Raw genomic sequence first — 23329 nt, forward strand, 5'->3', positions numbered from 1 at the left:
TGCAATCTTCGCCCCTTACCACTACAAGTAGCAGGTTTGTTTTTCAAATTGATATCAAATGAATACCATCAGCCTATCCAGTTGGGAAGAACAACCTTACCTTAAGGACACTATAGCTGGAACCCTCAGAGATGAGCAAGACTGGACTTTGACCAGAATGTACAAAATAGAAAAACTGTTTCTATTTGTTTTTTACAATAAAATATAGATTAAAGGTTACAAAAATAATTATACAAAAAGGATGTCTCTATTGGACTTTAAAAGAAAAGACAAAATGTCAAGAACCTCGACATAGTCAGAACCCAAAGCAAGTCTCAGGAGCAAATGTCCACAAAAACGCCTAGGCCACCAAACTGGTTAATCTTGTTTACGTAGTCTTACAATTTATGATAAAGAAAGGTCAAACTTTTTTGTTGACCATGACATTTGAAGAGCAGATCTGGGAAAGCCAATGCTGAAGTGTCTTAAACTTGCATTTGCTTTACTGGCCACCAGGGCCTCCGGTTGCGAAAAGATGTCTGAATGTATTGAAGTCCATGAGAAAATGACTCAGTAAACATTGTAAACATGAGTTTATGGTCTCAATCGCTAGTTTAAGTCTTCTTTAATACAGCATGATGCTCATTCAGTAATTTATTGGCCCATTTAGAGTCAAATATACCAAAAACCAGGGTATGCTTTAGGGGCTACCTTGTGATTCCTGCTGCAACGAGAACTGTATCGTTGGTCACTCTTCTGTAGTCTAAATATGGTCACCCCCATTTACTGGTTGCAAAAAGCTTGGTTGATTGCAACGTAATCCAAGCTGGCAACAGCCAAAACGTCGAACTTGAGGCTTCAAAGCGGCAGTCTAAAAACCAATGGGTGACGTCACGAAAACTACGTCCACTTCTTATATACAGTTTATAGTCCAAACATGGGTGTGGGGGTTGGGATGGGAGCAGCCCTAATTCAGTAGAAGTGATGTGTTGATACGGAGAGCAAATGTTGAAATGTTTGCAAGGTGGTACTGCTTGACCAAGCAAATCTTTGGCTCTCAATAATTTTCTTTCATTATTTTACATTTCATTGATACTCATGGGGAAAACACTTCGCAAAATGACAGTTACTAAATACGAATAGTGCAAGGCAGAATAGAAAATCTAATTTAGGACAGTGGTGTACTGTGAAAGGCTGACGTACTTCAGACTCGTGGCTGTGTTGCTCTTAAATATAACGGCAGTCTATTTGATGGTTGCAAGACATTCACTCTGCACTAAAGTGTTGGGCCAATGGTGTCATTCATTACATTACATTACAGTCATTTAGCAGACACTTTTATCCAAAGCGACTTACAATCAGTAGTATATTACATATCATTCACACACTGATGACAGGCTACCATGCAAGGTGCCACCATCAGACTCTAACAAACATTCATGCAACATCCAGTCCACACCGATGGCAAGCCTTCGGGAGCAACTTGGGGTTAAGTGTCTTGCCCAAGGACACATCGACTGCCGAAGCTGGGTATCGAACCACCGACCCTCTGATTGGAGAACTACCTTGATCTCCACTACGCCACAGCCGCCCATCCATAGGGCTTGGCGCCAGTCTGGGCCTTTTTCATGAAGAGGGAAGTAATGGCGGTTTTCCATACAGGGCAACACTATGGCGATGGTATGAGTACTTGAACTGAAATCTGCAGGCAGTGTGATTCCAAGTTCTCAGGCTGAGCTTCTTTAATTTTCTTTCAAAATCGACTGCAACACAAGACAATTTATTGGATGAAGTATAACAACATTTTTTAAGCAATTAAAAAAACTAAACAGCGGAAAAAATGTTGGCATTGTATGTGTCTTCAAAAAACCCCGGATACGATGAATGTCGACATTTCTGAACCGTAAATACGTTTCTGATCAGCCTTGTATCCCGCTTACAGAGATGCACAATACCACCTCGTTTGCGTTGAGAAACGATTGGTTTGGTTTAGGCAATGAATTTGCTTGGTTGGGGTTAGAAAAATGATCATGTTTTGTTATCTACTGTAAATAAAACCCTTATCAGGCTTTTATTACGTATCGTAAGTGCAACAATGCTACGCAACAAGCCTTAAATCAAAGTTTACTTTTGGTTTCACACAAACAGCGGTCTCCTGGGTGAAAGTCCTGTGTTCAGACTTTCTTGCTTGTTATACACACTTTTATACCAAGTCATTTTCAAATACGTTCGCTCAACGACCGAATGCAATAACACCCACATTCAACATATCCCTGGTTTGCAGAAACTTACAATGCCAATATAATTTTTACTGGAGATTTGGCTTAAACAAATGTGGGTTTTTTTTTTTTTTTTTCTTCCCAGCTCTCACCAAATGATCCTCCTGCTGAGGTGGACTGTAGAGGAAGATGCAGAGCGGAGCGAAGATTATATTTACTGTTCCAATTATGGCCATGAGCCAGGGGAAGCCAATCGATGCCACTATAGGACCTGCAATAGCTGGACCTTTGAACAGAAGAGACAATATTCAACACCTCGATATAGAAAAATTAGCATAGCATTGGCATAGCTGCAGTTTACTGTTTCAGGTGGGTATACGACCAAATTAAATGGTCTATTAAACCCCAGTGCTTAGCTGACCTACAGACCTATTTCGACTGAGGTTTAAGATCATATAACTCAATATAAGGCAATATTTATACAGCTTAAATGTTATAAATTCCTATCGTGGCTATAGTTCGACTTTTAAAAAAAGTTTTGCGTTCTTGCAGAGAAAGGTGAGAAATTAAACATTAGATGTCTGTACAATAAATACCAAGCTACCACCACCACATGGTTAGCCTAGCCTAGCCCCAATACGGGAAACGGGGAACAGCTTACCCGGCTTCGTCATCCAAATGATTAAACTCCAAGTATAAGCAGCTCCAAAGGCCGTTAAACCATAAGTTACTTAATAGAGGCTCTAAATCTCTGAGTTTGCAGGGGACAGGAGAGTCCGATAAAAATTCTGTGTAACAACTGTGCTTACCCACGGAGAATCCGATGCAGACTGCGACATCGGCAATAGCATAAACAGTACCGTATACTGGCACATATCTCAGATCTACCAAGTTACCCATGAGAGGCATTATTGATGAGTCCACTGTGCCTGGTAGAAACGAGATAATCATTCATTATTTCAACCAAGAAGAAATTAATTAGTTACAAAGCCAATGTTAGACATGACTTACCAACTGAAAAGCCAACAATTGCATTCAGAACAAGCACATGATAGATGTTCTTGGAAAATCCAAACTGAAATTTAAAGACAGACATTTAAATGATATCATGGATGGAAGATCTTAGACAAAAGTTTTAACATTCACCACTCACATTTGGTTACTTTTTTCCTGATTTTAATGTCTTATTTTTATGCTTAAAAACATGTTTATAGTACAGCCTGTAAATTACAATGTAGTAATCGAGTATACACGGTGTGAATAAAATCAAAAACAAATACTGAGAGGTTAGGGGATAAGGGGGAAACAGATTTTTGTGTGGAAGGACTTAGGGATAAGAAATAAAGGTTAGTTTCAAAAACAGTACCTATTTCATTGCTATGGAGTACTGTACTATAATTAAAACAGGAAAACAGTGTTGTTATTGCAATTAAATTAGTTTTCTATAGTAAAAAAACAGGTAAACCTGGGAAGACGGGTGTAACTCTATAACTGTAAAATGCATGTGTGCTGTTTCCTGTACTTATTCAATTGTTGGTGCCTATGGTGGTATTTCAATGTTAATTTAAAATGTACTCACATTTGGGGGCTGTTATCTAAAGCAGTCATTCCTAAAGACTGCGTCGGGAGATTTTATATCTGCAGTACACCTTTAAGCCACCTGGGGGAGCCTTAATGTTCGTATTATTCTGCCAATGGTAGCCTAATCATAACATTGAATCTAATATGAAAGGCTAGCGTACATTCTGTTTGTACTATAACTCTAATGTAAATGGGTAGCGATGGTTTGTCGTTTTTTGCGAGGGGGTCCCCAGAAAAAAAGTTGATCTAAAGTGTTAACATATACTTAATCTATGAGACTCACAGAAATGGTGGTTATTCCCACCAGGATCATTCCGAGTAAGGAACATAGCCAACTGTGAGAAGAGATTCACGACATAGTATTATGGGTATATTCGGGAGCAAAACCATGAAGAAACAGGCCACTTTGCATTTAGGACTCAGGTCAACATACCTTCCGCTGTATTTTTGTGACAGGTGACCAAAGATGTTGGATGCAATGAGGTAGGATATGCTGTCCGTCAAGAAGACTGTGCCTGACACAAAGATACAGTTTGACTTAGTTATTTCGTAGCAAACATTTTCTCGGGGAAATTAACTTACGAATACGTGACATTGTATTTTATCTTTAAATCACTGCAGATGTTCTGCAGCTGAGGATAATGTTAAATGATTGATGAAAACTCTTTGTAGCATAAATGCATTGCGTATTTATTTGCTGAGAGCACAATAGAATAAGCACAACATAGGTTAATCTCGAATACCTAGCTGCCATTTGCTAGCACACATGGTCTTCATCATCCAGATAGGAAGTGCTGTCTCTATTGTGGCAATAACCAGAGTTGTAAAACATATGGCTCCTGGAAAGCAGAGAAACAGAATATATTTAATATTAACTTTATCATTATGTCATTTAGTATGCTCCCAACCCTCATACCATTTCACAAAGCATACACAAGTACCTGTGAAAACTTTTATCGTTATCAAACCAAAGTATTGTATGGTGAGACTTTTAGCAAACTGTAGCAACAATTCATCGTCATCAGAGGAACAGTGTGTAAGAGTGGTTGGCATCTAGCGGTGTGTTTGCAACCACGTTCGCTATGGAGTCATAGAAGGGCCATAACAAAGAATACATTTTGTAAAAGAATGAGAATAAAAAAAGGGGACTTATAAAGAGGAATAAATAAAAAAAAATGTAAAAAGTGACGGTTTGCATCAGGTGAGGAAACATGTCAGAAGAAGAGTTAAGGTGTCAAAGATATGTGCGCATAATATGTGCTCTTGCATAATTTGGGGGAATATACTGGTTAAAGAAATTCTAAATAAAAATTCACAATTATGCATAAGATTTTCTTTTCCAAATTAAGTGTTAACATGAATAAACATGAAGAGATCATTATTGAATATTGTTATAGTATCTCTTTTTGGCGTTGCACTTTGTGGACAGTCCCTGTGCAGCTGGCTGCACATAGAAACCAAAATAATTTGTCCAGCTTGGAAGACATCTTGTTTTGACGAACATAAAGTTGTAGCTCATTTATTCAGAAATGAATGTGAAAATATATGACACTGCTTATAATTATTCTTTAATATCTTGTTATTGGTCTTTATCTTTTCCTTACTTATATGCTCTTTATTTATTTCCCTTTATATATCCATATTTAATTTCTAATTATTTTACAGATTCATTCTTAAAAATCTCACTCCTGAAGGGCCAGCAGTTGACATCATGGATGTATAAACAGAACTTGATACAGCGCCGGAGGCGGCGATCTGTTCATTCCTATGCACTCAGTAGCCGATTAAGCATCAAAAAGTTTGACTTGTAAGCTTAGAATTCAGATGAAACTACCTCTTCCGCCTTTTGGGGCCCATAGAGCGTGCATATGTTTTTAACCCCGCCTCCCAGCCTTCGGTCAAGCCTGGTTCTGAGGCTCATTTACATGACCAGAAGAAAGAAAATAACTGTGGATTTGACTATTAGTACATTTTATGACATATAGGACCTAATGATTTAAATAAGGACAATTCATATGTTCGTAGTTGGAAGTAACCTCAAAACAAATTATCCACTGAGTTACAGACGTCTTATTACCAATGTAAGTCTATGGGGAAAAGTCTTTTTGGGCCCTTTGGCATCACATGATTGATCCGGAAATTGTAATTCCACCATTTGGCCAGTGTGTAAAGTTTGCTTCAAAGCTTGGTGCTCTCATTTGGGGCTTGGTTGACATAAAAACTGCTTTATTTGCAAACAAAAATTCAGCCATTTCTATTATTCAAAATACCAGCGGCAATGAGAATGTACGGATCCTTCAGGAGAGTCAGCAGCGGAGTCCCTTTTTCACTCTGTATAGAAACATAAAAGATCTTTTTACAAAGTTAAAGCTTATACAATAAAAAGTTGCAGTTAATAGCTTTTAAGACAAGCTAAAATTAAATGATAATGAAATTAGCAACTTACTGTTACTTCTACTACATTATCAAGGCTCTTCAGAATCTTTTTTAATATATTTTATTCATTTTATTATGGCCTTTATTTGGTCTTCTTATGAATAGTTGTGCCAAGTTTCCATGGGTTGATGTATAATTGGGTTGACAATGGAAACCATTAATTAAAAATGTTTAAATCCAACTGCTGATAGTTTACAGTTGGTAGAAAATAAAAAGTGGGAAAATCAAAGTATTTTTTATTCAAATTACCAATTTTTTAACTGACAAACGGTAGATGGGCCTTTTAACAGGTCAATGTTTCATTTTCACACACAGGTCTTCAGTGAAGTATTACTTTAAATCAATATTTCACTGTACCTCTGTTTGAACCCACAATGGTTTGAAGATGAGGGCATGTAAACCTGTGTGGATAGTGAAAAAGAAAATCTAATGGACAAACAATACCACATGCAACTGTTTCACTCTCTTTGAGGAGGATTAAATGTTTCATCTTAATGCACAACATTCCACAGTACCTCCAGCCAACGCAGCAATGACAGCCAGGATCAGGAATGGAGCCATTTTGCCCACAAACTGATACATCACACTGCCAAATGGAGCCCCAGCTTCAGCATATGAAAGAAATAACTGATAAGTTAGTGAAAGTGAAACATTGGAATAGAAGCATGATTATGTTTCAGAACGTCATGCTGGTAAAAGTAATCTGTGTAACCATGAGTGATACTCAAGGAGGTTGATTAAAACACACAGTTCCTGTTAGGTGGCCATGTTCAGAATGTTCCATTCCATTATCCGTGGCCGCTAATTTTTTTTTTTTTTTTACAAATCTCTTCTTTAGTTTTGTCAACATATGAAGTAGCATATGATTGGATAGATGCCATTTCAAGTTATTGACAAGTTACTCTATATGGACCAAGATCCTGGATGTGTAGCTTATTGAAAAAAAAAATCCTCATTTCTGGAACCCATCATCATATTGTAAAGATCCCCTAACAAGTGTTTAAAATGTCATGGTGTTTCAAACCATGTGCTGTGAATTTTCAATTACCTGATCAAGGTTTATTTTCTACAAAACCCAAAATAATTACATGTCAGAAGTTTTAAGTATGGATAAGAATTACAGAGTATGATAAACTCCGGAACTTCTGCCACACATTTTACCAACACTGTGCAGCAAATATTTCAGAATAAAAGCCTTGGGTTTACAAATGAAATGTTTAAGTCAACAGAAATTATCTAGAGGGCTTCAATTCTGACACAGAAACTGGAAGTGTTGAGTTAAAAATAAATATTAGTATTAATATTAAACAGGCCCTATTATGCTATTTTCCAGATGCATATTTTTATCTCAAGTTTGCTTACAACATGTTTACATGCGTTAATGCTCATAATCCGCCTTGTTTTTCTCATGCTGGCTGTCCTGCAGCACCTCTTCTCACCCTCTCTCTGAAATGCTCCGTTGTAGCGCTTGCTCCTCCCTCCAGAAAGCAAAGTCTGCCCTGATTGGTAAGCTAGACCGCTCTGTTGTGATTGGTCAACGTATCACATTTTAAAAAACTCTTCCTCCGGAGCTTCTCCTCCGTCTCTCTCTTTTGTTGCTTGAGGGTGGGCCAAACTAGCCGGAAAGAGTTTTACGTCAGTCCTGTAACATTATGACCTCATAAAGTTACCGAAGTGAAGGAGAGAATTCAATCGAGCCGTACACTACGGACCTTTTACATGTACAAAAATATATATAACACACTTAAGGACAGGGAAAAAGTAGAAAGCATAATAAGGCCACTTTAATATATATATATATTTCATGTCTGTGACATATTATACAGATATAGACATTAAATATGCATGCATAATAAAGCAGATATAAAACGCTTTCACTCAAAAGCTCTTTATTTCTGAGTGTGTTATCGGATGCTCTACATACCAATCAATCCTAAAGCCAATCCAGTGAACGCTATACCCATTGCACGCCCTCTGTTCTTGTCTTCTTTGTACCCATCAGCCAGCATTCCCATTCCTGCAAAACAAAAATACTACTACTACTAATGGGATTGATTTTGAATATGAACACTAAAGTCTTAATAAAAAGTCAATATTGTAAAATGTTAAAAAATATATATATCTGACCTGCCACAGACAAGCAGGATCCACCTACACCTTGCACTGACCTAGCCAGCAGCAGTAAAATGAAGCTAGATGAAAAGGCAAACACTTCCAAGGAACAAGTACAGATTAGATTTATAATACATGAAGTAAAAAAAATAATAAAAATCTTTCCTTCTGTCCCCGACCACGAGAATAGCCTCTGCTTCCTCTTGTTTCTGTCTGCCTTCTCCCCTGACGGCTTGGCATTCCACCGAGTGGAATTCTCATCGTGAGCTAATCCAAGACTGTTTGACTGTTGTGTTATCTGCCTAGAATAAAGCTTCATTCAACTATTCCGTGTGTCCGTCGTACTACTTCTGGGTCCTTACCACACCCGTTACAGTTAGCTTACGTTACTCTTAGTCAGTAATGTTACTGTTCTTTTAAAAATAAGCTAACAGTACTGGTTCAAAGTCGTTGCTAACATATTGGTTCTTAAGTCTGCCAGTAATGCTGGCTTACGTTACTGTCAGTCAGTATTGTTTCTTTTCCATTAATGTTAGCTAACATTACTGGTTCTTAAGTCTGCCAGTAATATTAGCTAGTGTTACTGGTTCTTAATTATCATGCTAAGTGAGCCGAACGCCTAAAATAGTGGGGAATCAGATGCACTAACAACGTAAGTTGCTGCATTTTCTGGGGGCATGTTATGTGAGGTAGCCATGAGTTAATGAAACACGATCCAGGAAGTCCAGTTTAAGCAGCAAGTAGGAAAACATGAGTTTAGCACAAAACACTGGCCAGCTGTTTATAATGCTGTTATGCAAGGTTTTACAAATCACTTTTGCAATAATTTTGTCTTTGAAGTATTCACAGTGTTGCATTCTTTTTCATGCAGAGCTGTTGTCTGGATGCACTCTGAAGCGATACTTACAGGAAGTTGCAAAGACGATTATGCAGAAACCAGCACACATTGGGATGTGATATCCAATCCTGTACAATATACAGTGCATAGGTAGGGCAAACTGAGTCATGTATTTTTGAGCTTGATAAAGGTCGGCCTAATTCCTACGGATCAAATTCACTCACCTGTCAGTAAGTGGCCCCATGAAGGGGTTAATGATAAGCTGTATGGTGGACTTGGAGGCCAACAGCAGTCCTACTTTGATGTTGACTTCATCCAGATCAGCATCTGCATCAGAGCAGTTTGACTCTGGGAATTTCTGGGCCACGGTGGGATCAATAGAGAGATCTGGGGTCTGGTGTGGTGGTGCAAATGTGGGGCCCAAATAGACCAATGTATTACTCAGTGACTGGTTGAGGAGAGGATTCTCTGTTAAGTCGGTGCTGTTCCCAGGAGTGATGGTGGGAGCCTGGCCAGTGCTGTACAGGTAACTTGGAAGGATGGGCACTGTCAACAAATAAATCCACAAGAAAAATCTTCAACTCACGTTTAGAATCTCATTTGATGTCTTTAGCAGCATTCCCAAAAAACAACATGCAGTGTTGTTTTCTCTGCCAGGCGTAAACCTGGGGTGAGGTCCCGTGTTCGGTTGTGTGTGTGACTATTTGAGTCTGTTTGTGCACCTCAGTGTCTGTCCAAAGACACAGAGATGAATCTCCTTTTCTTCAGCAGCAAACTTTTTGGGGGCCGTGTTATGGCATGCTCAAGGACTTCTCGTTGAAACTGTGACTTTGGTCACTTTTTAATATAATATTCATACATAATGTTTGATAGCATTTTGTTTACTAAGGATATAAGTAAATTATTTTTAAACGGATGCAACAAGGTTAAGTACTGTATTAGTTAGTTAAGTGTTACAAAGTGTTGCACAACAGGCTGTTTGTGTGTACCTACCAACCACTGACAGTAGCATATGATCCAGGAACAAGGCGAGAAACACAATAACCAGGATCATCTTCTTTAGCTGGGCCTCCTGTCTCAGCCAGGTTAGCAAGTCTAGGTTAGACAAAACACAGTATTTGTCCTTGTATTCAAAGTTCAGTAAGTCTATGTTGTACTACTGAAAATTCAAATTCACTGTTGAAAACTGCTTAACTGGAAAGAATAATTTCTTATAATAATTTTCTTAAATATAAATATGTAGTGTAATAATGTCCAGCGTAAATAATGGTCCAAAAATCTGGCCAGAAGTTTTCTGAATAAAAGAAGCTCCCTACAGTTCCTTCTACAGGTCCAACTAATCAGGGGTTTTAGTTTTCTTCGGTATCAAAGTAATTCAGTGATTGCTTTCTTTACATCCATGGGTACATTGCAATCTTAAACATCCCCTATTATGCTATTTTCCGGGTGCATATTTTCATCTCAAGTTACAGTTACAACATGTTTACATGCGTTAATGCTCATAATCAGCCTTGTTTTCTCATCCTGGCTGTCCTGCAGCTCCTCTTCTCACCCTCTCTAACCCTCTCTCTGAAATGCTCCGTTGTAGCACTTTAAAGTCTTTCCTTTATTTCTTCTCTTCAATACACACACATGATTTCTAGATAGAGATCTCAACAGTAAAATCTGCATGTTAATACAGGACAATATATACAGTATAAAAATATAAATTTCACACAAGTCTTCAATCAGTTTTCCATCACACTCTCACCAAAAGAAAAGAAAAATAATTTCTTATTTATTTGTGTCCGTACAATACATCACAGACAAAAATTTCAATAATATAACCTAGAAAGAAAAAGAGAATATAGTAGCTAAAACTTACCCATATTTTCAGTTTTTACAGAAGGTAGAGAACAGAGTCCAGTGTGTGGCCAGCTTGCACAGTGTACAGTCTGCCAGCAAACATAGAAAAACTGAGATGTATAAAGGCTTGTCCTTATCCTGTTGCATAGGCATGACAAAAAACATTGGCATTAAAGCTTGACCGACTGGTTTCACTGTGTTTTAAAGATAGTCTCTGACTCAGACTTAGACAATAATATGAATAATAATAACAATTAAAACCACGAAAACAACCCGCCCTAAAGCATACCCTGCTTTATGGTCTATGCGACTCTAAATGGAACTATAATTTACTGATAAATTATACTTTTAACTAACGATTTGAGACAAGAATCACATTTTCACAATGTTTACTGAGGTGATAAATCAAGTGAGAAGTAGAGTCATTTTCCCAAAGACTTCTATACAATCAGTCTTCTTTTTGGAACCAGAGAAGTCACCCCCTGATTGCCAGTAGAGAGAATGCAATTTTAGGGCACTTCCACACTGGCTTCACTTTTTGGAACCAACGGACGTTGCCTGGGAGAAATGGGGGGCCAGTTGGTGTGGGGCTTTGCAGATGAAGACCAAGGATCACATCATGGTTGTGTGCCAGGGAGGAAGAGAAGACAGAGGTGCCATTGATGGTGAGTATGTTGAAATGCCGGATAATCTCACAGAGAGGGAAGATGTAGATGATGAAGAGAAGTGGGCCGAGTACGAAACCTTGGGGAACACTCTTTGTGACTGTTGATGTGACAGAGGAGTGGTGGTGGTAGATGATGTGTGATCTGTTGCTAAGGTAGGACCGGTGCCAGCTGAGTGCAGTGCTTTAAATACAGAGGCATTCAAGTCTGGAGAGCATGTTGTGATGATGGTAGCAAAGGCTGTACTCAGGTCAATGAAGATGAGGGTTTGAAGCGCTCTGGTGTCAGCTGAGATGAGGAGTACATAGTATACAGAAGTATACAGTTGAATTGCAAATTTTAAAAATGTTAAGTGCTTTCGGGGGCTTTTGTTAGTTAACTCGGTGCACAATGAGTAAGAATAGTGACATATTAACAGAGTCAATATTTATATATCCAAACATCCTAATAAATCTATAGCTGTTTCGGGCCTTTTTTGTTGGGGGCCCTAGGCAGTTGCCTACCTTGTCTATCAGTAAAGTCAGCCCCTGGTGGGTTTTTTTTCAATGTGAACTAGAGTGTACTTCCCCATTGTTTCTTTCGCGAGTTTTGTGATGCAACCATGTCATGGCAGGTGCATTGCTAAGGACCAAAGGAAGCGCAGTGTTGAGTGTGAAGTTGGTTGAGCAGTGTGAGCTCTTCTTGAGAAGCAGCAACACCACAGGCCAAGCTTTGGGGCAGTTCTGAACAAACATGTTTTCAGCCTGCACTCAACTATTCTCACCAGTTTACTCAACAACTGAACCAGAAAAACAAACACTGTCATGATGACTGTAAAGTTCTTTTTTTGTTTTTCCTGTCATGGCTATTTGTGTAAATTAATTTATACAACATGGTCAAGGAAAGATGTTCTAAAATTTTGTTTTCACACTTATCGCCACACACAGCCAATAATCTCTATAATTAATTTTTAGAATCGTGTTCCTGCCGAGCACTTGCTTGTATATTCTGGGCAACATAGTTAAACCTCTTCTTTATGAAGCGCTGTTGTTGAGCATTTTTATTTATTTTTCTGGAAATGGGCACTGCTGAATCATGATAAGAGCTGTTTGAATTCTCTAAATGCTTAGGAAAGATGCTTTAATGCTTACGTTCTCAGCTCCTTTAGCATAGCATACACTCGACCATCCTTGACCAAAGGAAAGAAGTTAATGCTGCCCACAATTCCTTGCGTGTTGCAACATTTGGCCTATCTTGCTAGGGTTAATATAATAAACTTTAATAAAGTCATGATCTAATGGGATTCAAGTTGTGTGGTGTTTTTTTAAGTCCTTCTTTATGACATCCAATTATGAAGTTTTTGGAAAAGTGGAATCAGATTCTCTGGGCACCGTGGTTGTCTTTTCCTAAATCCTCATGAATTTTCCTTCACATCTTTTCTAGACCTTGTGACTCTGAAGCAGGCTTTCCTGTTTAAGGTAAATCTGTAAATCTAACTCTGTTCTGCATGTAATGATAGTATTTGTTAATAACCCATTGTCATGCATCAGATGGTATTTTGCAAGGGATTGAAATGAGGAAGAGACTTTAAAAACGACATCCAGCATATGATGATATAAACTCAAAATGGAAATGAAGGCGCTTTTACTGAATCAACTTAAAGTAAAATTGAAATCCCACTATGCTATTGAGGAGATGACTCGAGGGAAACTGACTCAACATCAGCTTTCTATTCTGACGCTCTGTTAGCTATGTCAAGTAAAACTAAAGTCATGAATAGGTGTGAATCACTTATCTGTTAAATGTTTGCAAATGGGAGTGCCTGTTTACCTTGAAAGCTATTACCTACAAGACAAATATTTGATGGCTTGAATTTTTTGTGAGAAGTGAGCGTCATACTTTTTATTGTTTACTTCCTACTTTCTAGCACGGTATCAACGACAATGTTTAAGCAGATCGACACGGGTAAAACATATGTATTTTTGATTTTGGAGGGAACACTCCCTTTAAAGACCCAGACAATACCTGCTAGTAGGATCCATTCATTGTTAGTTTGGGTTTTTGCATGGGAATTCTACAATTATACAATCCACCCATCCAACCGTTATCATCCACTTATCCGGGTTTGGGTCGACAAACATCCTGATTGCTTTACCCATCCATCCATCTTCCGTAACCGCTTATCCAGTTAAGTGTTGCGGGGGTGCTGGAGCCGATCCCAGCTGTCATTGGGCGAAGGCAGGATACACCCTGGACAGGTCGCCAGCCTATCACAGGGCTGACATATAGAGACAAATAACCACTCACGCTCACATTCACACCTACGGGCAATTTCAGAGTCATCAATTAACCTAACCTGCATGTCTTTGGACTGTGGGAGGAAGCCGGAGAACCCGGAGAGAAGGGAGAACATGCAAACTCCACACAGAAGGTTGTCTGGCCCGGGAATTGAACCCGGGCCCCTCTTGCTGTGAGGCGACAGTGCTAACCACTACACCACCGTAACTATTCAAATTATGTAAAGCCCAGAATGAACTGCTTCTTTCCACTCTGGCATGCTGCTTAACATCTGATCTGTGTGTCATAGTATAATGAGTGGAAATATACAAATGAAGAGAAATGTTTTCTCAAGGTAGAGCGTTTTGGCATTGAAACCGTGGGAGGGGTAAAGTGAGGAGTGACGGAACAAAATGATCATGTTCTTATGAGTGTAAATCAGATATGTATCAGTTATTACTGTCAGACTCCATTCCAAGTCGGTCGTAGAAATTCTGCGATAACTCTAACTCTAATTTAGAACTTGAAATTTTCCCGGGTTGCAAGATATGGAGGCGCACATCGGCCATAGTAAGATGTTTTTTTTCTGTCTGTAAATATAATATTTCAGTTATTGTTGATTTTCTACTGTTTTTTATTGCTTATTTATAATACTTGTTTTTTTTATTTCATTTTTATTTTTATCTTGTCTTTCTTTTACTATGTCTCTTGTGTGCACTTTACCCTATGCTGCTGTAAGCCTGCAAATTTCCCTGCTGCGGGACTAATAAAGGATTATCTTATCTTATCTTAATGTGATCTGTGATGTTGATATGCCTATGTGCCTACAGTTTGGGCTTTTGACTACTATAGTGTGGCATAATATGTAGACAAACAGCTACAAACAAAGACAAAGCTGATTTATTTTGTGATCCAGCCTTATATTTACAATATTTGTTGATTAATTTTCTTTCATAGAGACACTGTGATAACACTAACTCTTCTTTGATGTCTTCTGGGTTGCAACATATGGAGGACAATGCGGGCCATGGTAAGATGTTTAATTATCTGGAATATTTAAATGCCTATGTGCTTATAGTTTTGGCTTTTGGCTACTGTATTAGCATGGCATAATGTAGACAAATAGCTACAAACAAAGACAAAGTGTATTTCAATTGTGATCCAGCCTTTCATTAAGAATATTTGTTAATTAATTTTATGCTTTTGTCTTTTCCTGCTCGTCATCCCAGCACCAGTGAATATGAAGGGATCAGTTGTGCATGTTTTGCCCCCTGAGAACTGTGACATTGACATTTTAGACAATGGAAGGACCATCAGAGACTTCATGGACACTAAAATGAAAGAGCTTGGTTCAGCAGTGAGTATCAGAGACATCATGTCATTTAAGTTTTCCTTACTATGAATCCCTTAGTAATGGTATCCATGTATTGTGAGATAGTTGAGGTTTCTTAAGATGTGCCAAAATGTTAACTTTGCTCTATTCATTCAGGGCATTGAAGAGCCATTCTATGTGGCAAATCTGGATAGTATATTTGAAATGAACCTCAGGTGGCGTACCAACTTACCTCGAGTCAGGCCTTTCTATGCAGTGAAGTGCAACAACGATGCAGCGGTTTTGAGGATGATGAGTGCTCTAGACATAGGTTTCGACTGTGCTAGCAAGGTACTGACGAAGTATTAAAAATATTCTAGCTTTATGTTTTCATTGTTGTGGAGAAGCAGTTTGCTCATTTGAAACACACTTTGGTTGAGTACAGGGTGAGATCCAGCTGGTCCTGTCCCTCGGAGTGACCCCTGATAAAATCATTTACGCACACACAACCAAACCAGTGTCGCACATCAAATATGCCTGTACGCATGGAGTCGATACGATGACTTTTGATAACTTGGATGAACTCCTAAAAATATCTCTTTGTCACACCAAAGCCAAGTGAGTGAACAACTACTGATATTTTTTGCTTCATATATTTTGTGTAGATTATTGTTAGTGTACCAATTAATACTTTTGAATCCCTTTCCCCAGATTGGTACTCCGCATCGCAGTGGATGACGTTGCATCCAAGGTAAGACTCAGTTTAAAGTTTGGTGCCAGACTGGAGTCAGTTGGTAAGCTGCTTGGACGTGCTAAAGAGCTGGGCTTGGAGGTCATTGGGGTCAGCTTTCATGTTGGCAGCGGGTGCACTGAAGCTTTGGCGTTCAAGGAAGCCATTGCAGACGCCCGACGTGTCTTTGACATGGGGGTAAGTCATCATCAAAGCAATAGACCACAAGAATTAAGTTGAAAATCTTTGTCAATTTTCTAATGATAACTATTATACACAGTGGCCATAAATCATGTCAGAAGGCTGCTGCCCATTTTGGAATGTACAGTAATTAGGTACATTTACTCAAGTACTGTTTTTACGTTAAAAAAAAATGCATTTAATGCAACTTTATACTTCACTCCACTACAACTCAGAGGCAGATATTGAACTTTTACTCCACAACATTTGTTTGATGTAGATACTTTTTAGATTACAATACCCATACCCATCCTGTCCAGTTTTATTTATGTTTTTGATGAACTGTTGGATAGTTTTCCTCTACGTGTTGAAAATATTCTCCTATTTCTTTGTCAAAATAAACTATTCAGAAAACATCTTGGATCAGCTGGAAAGTGCATCTTCACAAAGCTGAACCCAGGGCTGTTTTTTTGAAAAAGATAAAAATTAAAGATACTTGGTTCTCATGGGACATATGATGAAATAGCCCACTTTTGGAAAATAAGTATATTTAAGTTAATTAGATAACTGTGGCCACTCCATACATCAGAACCGTTAATGTGAAAGGTGAAGTTGAAAACAATACATTTTCAGATGTGAATTGCTTTTGTAATAAGTAATGATAGTTAATAACTCCAGATTCTAGATGCTAGACTGATGCTAGACTAATCGAGAAATTAATAATCAAATTAAATAAGCTTTAACCTCAAGTAGGATCTCCCTTAAAATTTGTAAAATTAGAACTAATATGAAATTGCTTCACAAAATCCTGGTGCTTCTTAAACTCTCGACTGCTGAACGGTGCATTGATATATTGAACTATGTTATCAATAAAGATCAAACAAATGATTTAATTGTTAAACTTTAATCAATGGTATGAGTTGCTGATTCTACATAGTCACATGTAATGTTCCTCATTCATGTTCTATGTTATTCAATGTACTCATCATCATATTCTTATATAGTTATAGTTATGTAGTTAGTCCAATAAATTTAATTTATAAAGAACTTGATCATTTGATTTTTGTGTATATGAAATAATAAGTCACTGTACACCATGACAAGAAGTCTATAGCAACCCAAAGATTGAGACTTCTCGTGTTTACACTACAACTCAGAGGCAGATATTATACTTTTACTCCACAACATTTGTTTGATGTAGATACTTTTTAGATTACAATACCCATACCCATCCTGTCCAGTTTAAACAATGTCTCTCCAAATTTGGTGATTTTCTTTTAATGTTTTTGATGAACTGTTGGATAAAGTTTTCCTCGACGTGTTGAAGAAATTCTCCAATTACTTTAGCAAAATAAACTAATCAGAAAACATCTTGGATCAGCTGGAAAGTGCATCTTCACAAAGCTGAACCCAGGGCTGTTTTTTTGAAAAAGATAAAAATTAAAGATACTTGGTTCTCATGGGACATATGATGAAATAGCCCACTTTTGGAAAATAAGTATATTTAAGTTAATTTGACAACTGTGGGTGCACTAAAATTTGGGCGTTCAAGCAAGCCATTGCAGACGCCAGATGTGCTTTTGACATGGGGGTAAGTCATCGTCATAGCAATAGAGCATTACAACACTAAATTAATTTACAAAGCGGTAGAGCCATTTCTATATGGAGAGACTTATGTTATGTTAAAAATAACATAAGAAATGAATAATGCAAAGCCTTTGGCGATTGGACTTTATAGTGAAACCGTCTAACAGAATAGCAAGGTAGAGTAAGACCAGAGAGAGACCTGAAGAGTCCACGGAGACCGGATAAAGGAGAGGACAGTCATTTTTGTTTTGTTTTTTGTTTTTACCCGGGAATGAGAACACTGTCCTTTTAGACCAGGTCATGTTCGACCAGAAATCGAGAAAAGCGGTCTTTTCTTGACCAGGTCATGTTAGACCAGGAAATGAGAATTTGGGTCCTCAGGACCGGGTCACATTCCGACCGGGAAATGAGAAACGGTCACATTAGACCTGGGGATTGGAAAACTGTCACGTTAGACCAGGTAAATGAGAAAAGGTCAGTTTAGACCAGGTCATGTTAGACCAGGAGATGAGAAAACGGTCACGTTAGACCCGGAGAGTGAGAAACGTTCTGTTACACCAGCAAATTAAGAAGACGGTCACGTTAGACCAGGAGATTGAGAAACGGTCCGTAAAACCAGCAAATTGAGAACATTGGACAGGATAGACCAGAGAATAGTCTGACTCAATGAGCAGACAGGAGTGCAATGGCATTACACAGTGAATGAGATGATATAGCATATTTAGACACAGAAGACGCCATGTCCAGCGAGTGTGAGATGGAAGAGAGATGACTTGCCTGCTGAATTTTAGATGGCCAATGAGGGCGTAAAGCTTTGTTTATACTCGCGCTTGCACCGCAGTGCGAGCTCCAAGCATTAACAGAGCCGTTTAAACTCTATGCCCTGTTATTCTCTCCAAAACGCCAGAGCACATACTAGCAAATGACCTGTGAGAACAGGTGTAACCCATAAAATGCCCATAAACTGTAGATGTAACCAGCCAAAGCCATAAACCAACCACCACAATGCTGAGGAGTCATTGTAATTATCTGTAAACTCATATCTCATATTCATGGACCCAATTCTTTTTTTTCAAAATTACTTTTGTACAAGCTGTGTAAAAACACGTCAAGTAATAAATGCATTTTAAAGAAACAAAGGTGTACTATCCTGTAAGTTATTTGATTTGACCTTTAAGACCTCTAGTTCCTAAAACATTTAAAAGTGAATTGGCTTTCTTTCTATAGTACCCAGACATGTTTATAGTGTTTTATCAGTGAACTATTTGTCACGTGATCTAGCGCGTGACCACTGCGGGCCTACACGCACCACGCACCGGCCGTGATTACGTCATCATCTGGGGCGCCTCGTGCTGGCTTCACTACGGCGTGCGTAAACTAAGCTTAACTGCTGCTTAGTTATGTATTTTTCTCCGCGCATAAGATTCCTAATATCGCGAGTGTGCTCCAACTTCGTGGCTGGAAGGGAGTGAATGGAGAGTGATGCCCAGGAAGTCCAGACATGCGTCACGCCCCATGGATTTCTCCTCTGTCCAGTAAAAGCAGAGGCAGCAGAAACAAAGTTCTAGTTTTAGCGGCTCGGAGCCTGTCATGTGTGGCATTTCGGACAAATTTCTGTTTGTTTTTCAAAATAATGGGCCATCCGAACATTGGGCAGTCCCCAAATCGGTGGGTCCAAACTTATAAAACCTTTATAGATGGTGCTTTATTAGACAGTGGTACTGATGTGTTTTTCAGAATATGTTGGGCATTTGGATGAGGCTCTTGGATATCGGCGGAGGGTTCTCTGGGAGAGAGGACTGTCAAGCTGGATTTGAAGAGGTAAAAAGAAAATATTCAGTGTTATTCAGGCGGTGCTTGTTCTTTGTTGTGCAGCATCTCAGCGTTCTTATGACACAAGTTAATACATCAACTTTTTTCTAAATACATGTTCTGTTTTCCCTCCAATTACAATGGTTTTACTTTATTAAAACACATCCAGAAACCTTACCTTTGTTTCCTGTAATGCCAGTGATATGGTTACTGTAGGTCACTATTTATATCAGCAAAATGTCTAGAATATCAATAGAGGTGTAATTCATGTGAAATATGCTATTAATCCATTGTGTTTTCTCTCCTAGTTTTCAAAAGTCATTAACAAAGCACTGGATGAATTCTTCCCGCCTGACAGTCGGGTCCAGATTATTGCAGAGCCAGGCCGCTACTATGTGGATTCAGCCTTCACACTTGCAGCGAACGTCATTGCTAAAAGAGTTATAGCGGATGACATGAATGAACATAGCGGTAATGTATAGATATCGCTTTTGAATGTTGAGTGTTCACTATTAACATATATTTATACAATGTGTGATTGTATTTAAATGTATCTTGAATGTGTAGGTGACAGCCATCAGATGAGTCTGATGGCTCAACTTGGCAAAGCACCACTACATCAAGAAGCGTCTTCAGAAGAATGCCATGCTCAGCCTCAAAGTGAGCACAATGACTTGCAGGGTCAGGTATCTATGGGTCCATGCAGACCCATAGATACCTGACCTGGTTGCATGTGGTGGAGGGGCAGATGGACCATATATAAAATGACATTATAGTTATTATAATTTTCCTGCTATTTTCAACATATATGTCAAATATTGCATAGTTGCCATTTTAGTAACTTTGATTATTTTGCATATATTTCTATTTTCAGATGGTGAGAACAACTGCCCTGAAAGAATAATGGTGTACTATCTTAATGATGGAGTGTATGGTTCCCTGAGTTGCCTTATCAATGATGCTGCCCACACCACGGTGGAACCATACCTCTACAGGGTAAATATCAACCCTATCACCACATAAAAACATCAATATTGGACGATTCTCCAAAACACTAGATTGGGATTTTTGTGTCAAATGGCATGATTCAACAGTATCTGAGCATGGCAACTACTGAAGAGTACAAGCTAAAGATCGTGGTTGTGGATCAGTGGTTAAGGATAGATATGTTATGGTTAAGGAAAGATTGTGGTTATGGTTGACAGAAAGGCAATCATTAATTGTAGGGCGATGACTGAACGCAGTCAGACTCCAAACTCCACATGCTTACTGTCCACCTAATGAGTACACTACCTCATTGCATGCAGTCGTACTGTTCACTGCCGTTGGACATAAATCTTGAGTTGTTGAATTGTTCCGTACAAACATAATTGCTTAGGATACTGGGCTGTATATTAATGATCAAACCTGCTTCTGAAAAGTGAGGCTAATCCAGAATTGTCTTAAACTTGCATTCTTTCCACTGACCATCAGGGGACTACACCTCTGGTTGCCAAAATACGGCTGATTGTATAGAAATCTATGAGAAAATGCCTCTACTTCTCACTTGATTTATTACCTCAGTAAACATTGTAAACATGAGTTTATGATCTCAATCTGTAGTTTCAGGTCGTGTACAGCTTCTGTTCGTCACCCCCCTTTTGCAGGCCAAATATAGTCCTTTCTGTTCAATAGTTGCAACAAGTCAAGATGACAACAGACGTAATCAAAGATGGTGACCGCTAAAACACTGAACCCAAGGCTTCAAAACGGCAGTCCACAAACCAATGGGTGACGTAACGACAACTACGTCCACTTCTTTCGTACAGACCTTGGTCGAACAGCATGTTGAAAGCTGTCACTCACCGTCTGACCTGAGAAAACTGCAAAACATTATGTCAGACATGAGATTTAAAAGGATAAATAACCAGTGTGATGTGGATTTTATATTTCATGGTTTGTGTTGTACTCAGGTTGTTGAGAGCAGCGAGCAGAGATACCAATCTGTCATCTGGGGACCAACTTGCGACAGCATTGACAAAGTGACCGACAGCTGCTGGATGCCTGAGTTGGATGTGGGAGAATGGCTTCTCATTGACAACATGGGCGCTTACTCTGTCAGTTTGTCCACCGACTTCAACGGCTTTGAAAGAGCACACATTTACCCTGTTGTGACAGCCGAGACATGGAGCACCTTAAACCTCTCTGACATCTACAACCTCCGTCAATGATCTGGGAACACTTCTGTTCAACAATGGCTCAATATGGACCTTAGCAAACAGGCATTTTATATCTATGAACGTCTTTTTCTCTCCCTCAAACACAAAACAACAATTACACCTTTTCAAACTCCTCATTGCAGGTGGACAAATCCTATTCTACAAATCACAAATAAAGAATATGGTGAATCGGTGCAAAACACATTCACACTCCTGTATCAAAAAAAGTGGTCTTAGTCTGCGCCATTTTGGCATCAATGAATTGCAGACTTTTATAGGATCGATAATTTCCTAAAGGGAATTTTCATTACTGTACCTACAAGTCTTCATTACGGGGTGTTTGCTAGTGTGATGTTTAAACATAAGGTAAAAATGCCTTAATTTGATTAGTTTTGTTGTGCAGTGTTTAAATTTATGACTACTTATACACATGTTCATTCTCTCCTTTTTTAAAAACTTGAAAAAATTGCTACATGATTTACAACATCTAGTTAAGTCAAAGCATAAAGGGAAAAAATATCAACTATTGCAAGATCTCTGCATAGCCACACACTTTCATTTCCCTGTACAAAATCAACACACAAGTGTAGTGACTTTTTCAATTGTCATCTCATAGTCACTTACAGCAACCAAACACACCATTGCCTTTTCACATTTTTAAAAAAAAATGGGGTCAAAGTATCTGTTTATTGTTACACTTTGATATATCCTCTTGTATTTGCCTTACAATGTATGAAAGGTAAAAAAAATAATGAATTAGAATACAAATAAACTGCAAGTGTTGTTCATGTTTATTGCTCGTTTAAGATTAAGACTGAAAGCAGACAAAGCTGCACCTGATTGAATTATTGCTAGCAGTGGAATTAACAATACATAAAAAGGAACTTCATAACCTGCTCAAAGTGCATTGTAAATGAACTATTCTAGATTTTCCTTTAGCCCAAATCAACTTCTGTTTGCGCACACCGTAAGAGCTCCCTTAGCTGCATTAGCTGGTAAAAGGAAAGTATTGGAATTGCTAAAATTTGATTGTGTTACAGGCTTAAACAACTGGAGAGCTGGTTCTGTAGAGTCTGGCAACAGCTCAGGTCAAGATGAAACACTTGAATGACAGTGACGCAGGTGGTTAGCTTGCTCCCCTTTGTTGGAGCAAATTTTCAGGCAAAGTTTACAGGTCCACACACAGTGTTAACCCAAATCTCAGAGTAGAATAGCGTCATTTCAACGCCTCAACATAGGAAGCCACCTCAGCTCTGTCATGTAAACTTACTCAAGCCATATTTTGCATGCACCTATGAGCCACCATCCTGCTATGCGCAGCCAGATATTGGCCAGATATTGGTCATTCAGGCAGCTTATGTAGCTAGTCCACTGCTGGTTGAGTCTGTTGAACCTGTTCGGATGTGAGGAAGATTCATGAGGTACTCCAGAGGAAGCCTTGTTACGGGCGGGTTTGAAGAACTCTGAAACTCTCATCAATGTAGATGCCTGATTTGCCACACAGAGCTGGCTCAGATTATCCACAGATTTCAGTGTTTGCTAAGTGATGTGCCTTGTTGCAACCACTCTGACGCTCTGT

At 38.7% G+C, this 23329-nt stretch overlaps 2 protein-coding genes across 2 annotated transcripts; one reads left to right on the forward strand and one right to left on the reverse strand.

Moving 5' to 3' along the window:
• Positions 1–1555: 1555 nt before the first annotated feature.
• LOC129099091 (synaptic vesicular amine transporter-like) lies at positions 1556–11033 on the reverse strand. Its single transcript, XM_054608259.1, has 15 exons — positions 11030–11033; positions 9390–9711; positions 9235–9293; positions 8343–8426; positions 8140–8232; positions 6731–6820; positions 6573–6616; positions 6050–6110; positions 4523–4618; positions 4213–4294; positions 4063–4114; positions 3210–3273; positions 3008–3127; positions 2351–2484; positions 1556–1600 (listed from the first exon to the last, which is right to left on the reverse strand). Exons 1-15 carry the CDS (start codon positions 11031–11033, stop codon positions 1556–1558), a joined length of 1350 nt encoding a protein of 449 aa, XP_054464234.1.
• A 3906-nt stretch (positions 11034–14939) lies between these two features.
• LOC129099092 (ornithine decarboxylase-like) lies at positions 14940–21762 on the forward strand. The gene is made up of 9 exons (XM_054608260.1): positions 14940–14961; positions 15161–15288; positions 15421–15594; positions 15689–15861; positions 15955–16171; positions 19478–19561; positions 19861–20023; positions 20427–20548; positions 21505–21762. Exons 1-9 carry the CDS (start codon positions 14940–14942, stop codon positions 21760–21762), a joined length of 1341 nt encoding a protein of 446 aa, XP_054464235.1.
• The last annotated feature ends 1567 nt before the right edge of the window (positions 21763–23329 follow it).

Source organism: Anoplopoma fimbria, chromosome 11 (genome assembly GCF_027596085.1).
Source record: "Anoplopoma fimbria isolate UVic2021 breed Golden Eagle Sablefish chromosome 11, Afim_UVic_2022, whole genome shotgun sequence".
NCBI classification, from domain to species: domain Eukaryota; kingdom Metazoa; phylum Chordata; class Actinopteri; order Perciformes; family Anoplopomatidae; genus Anoplopoma; species Anoplopoma fimbria.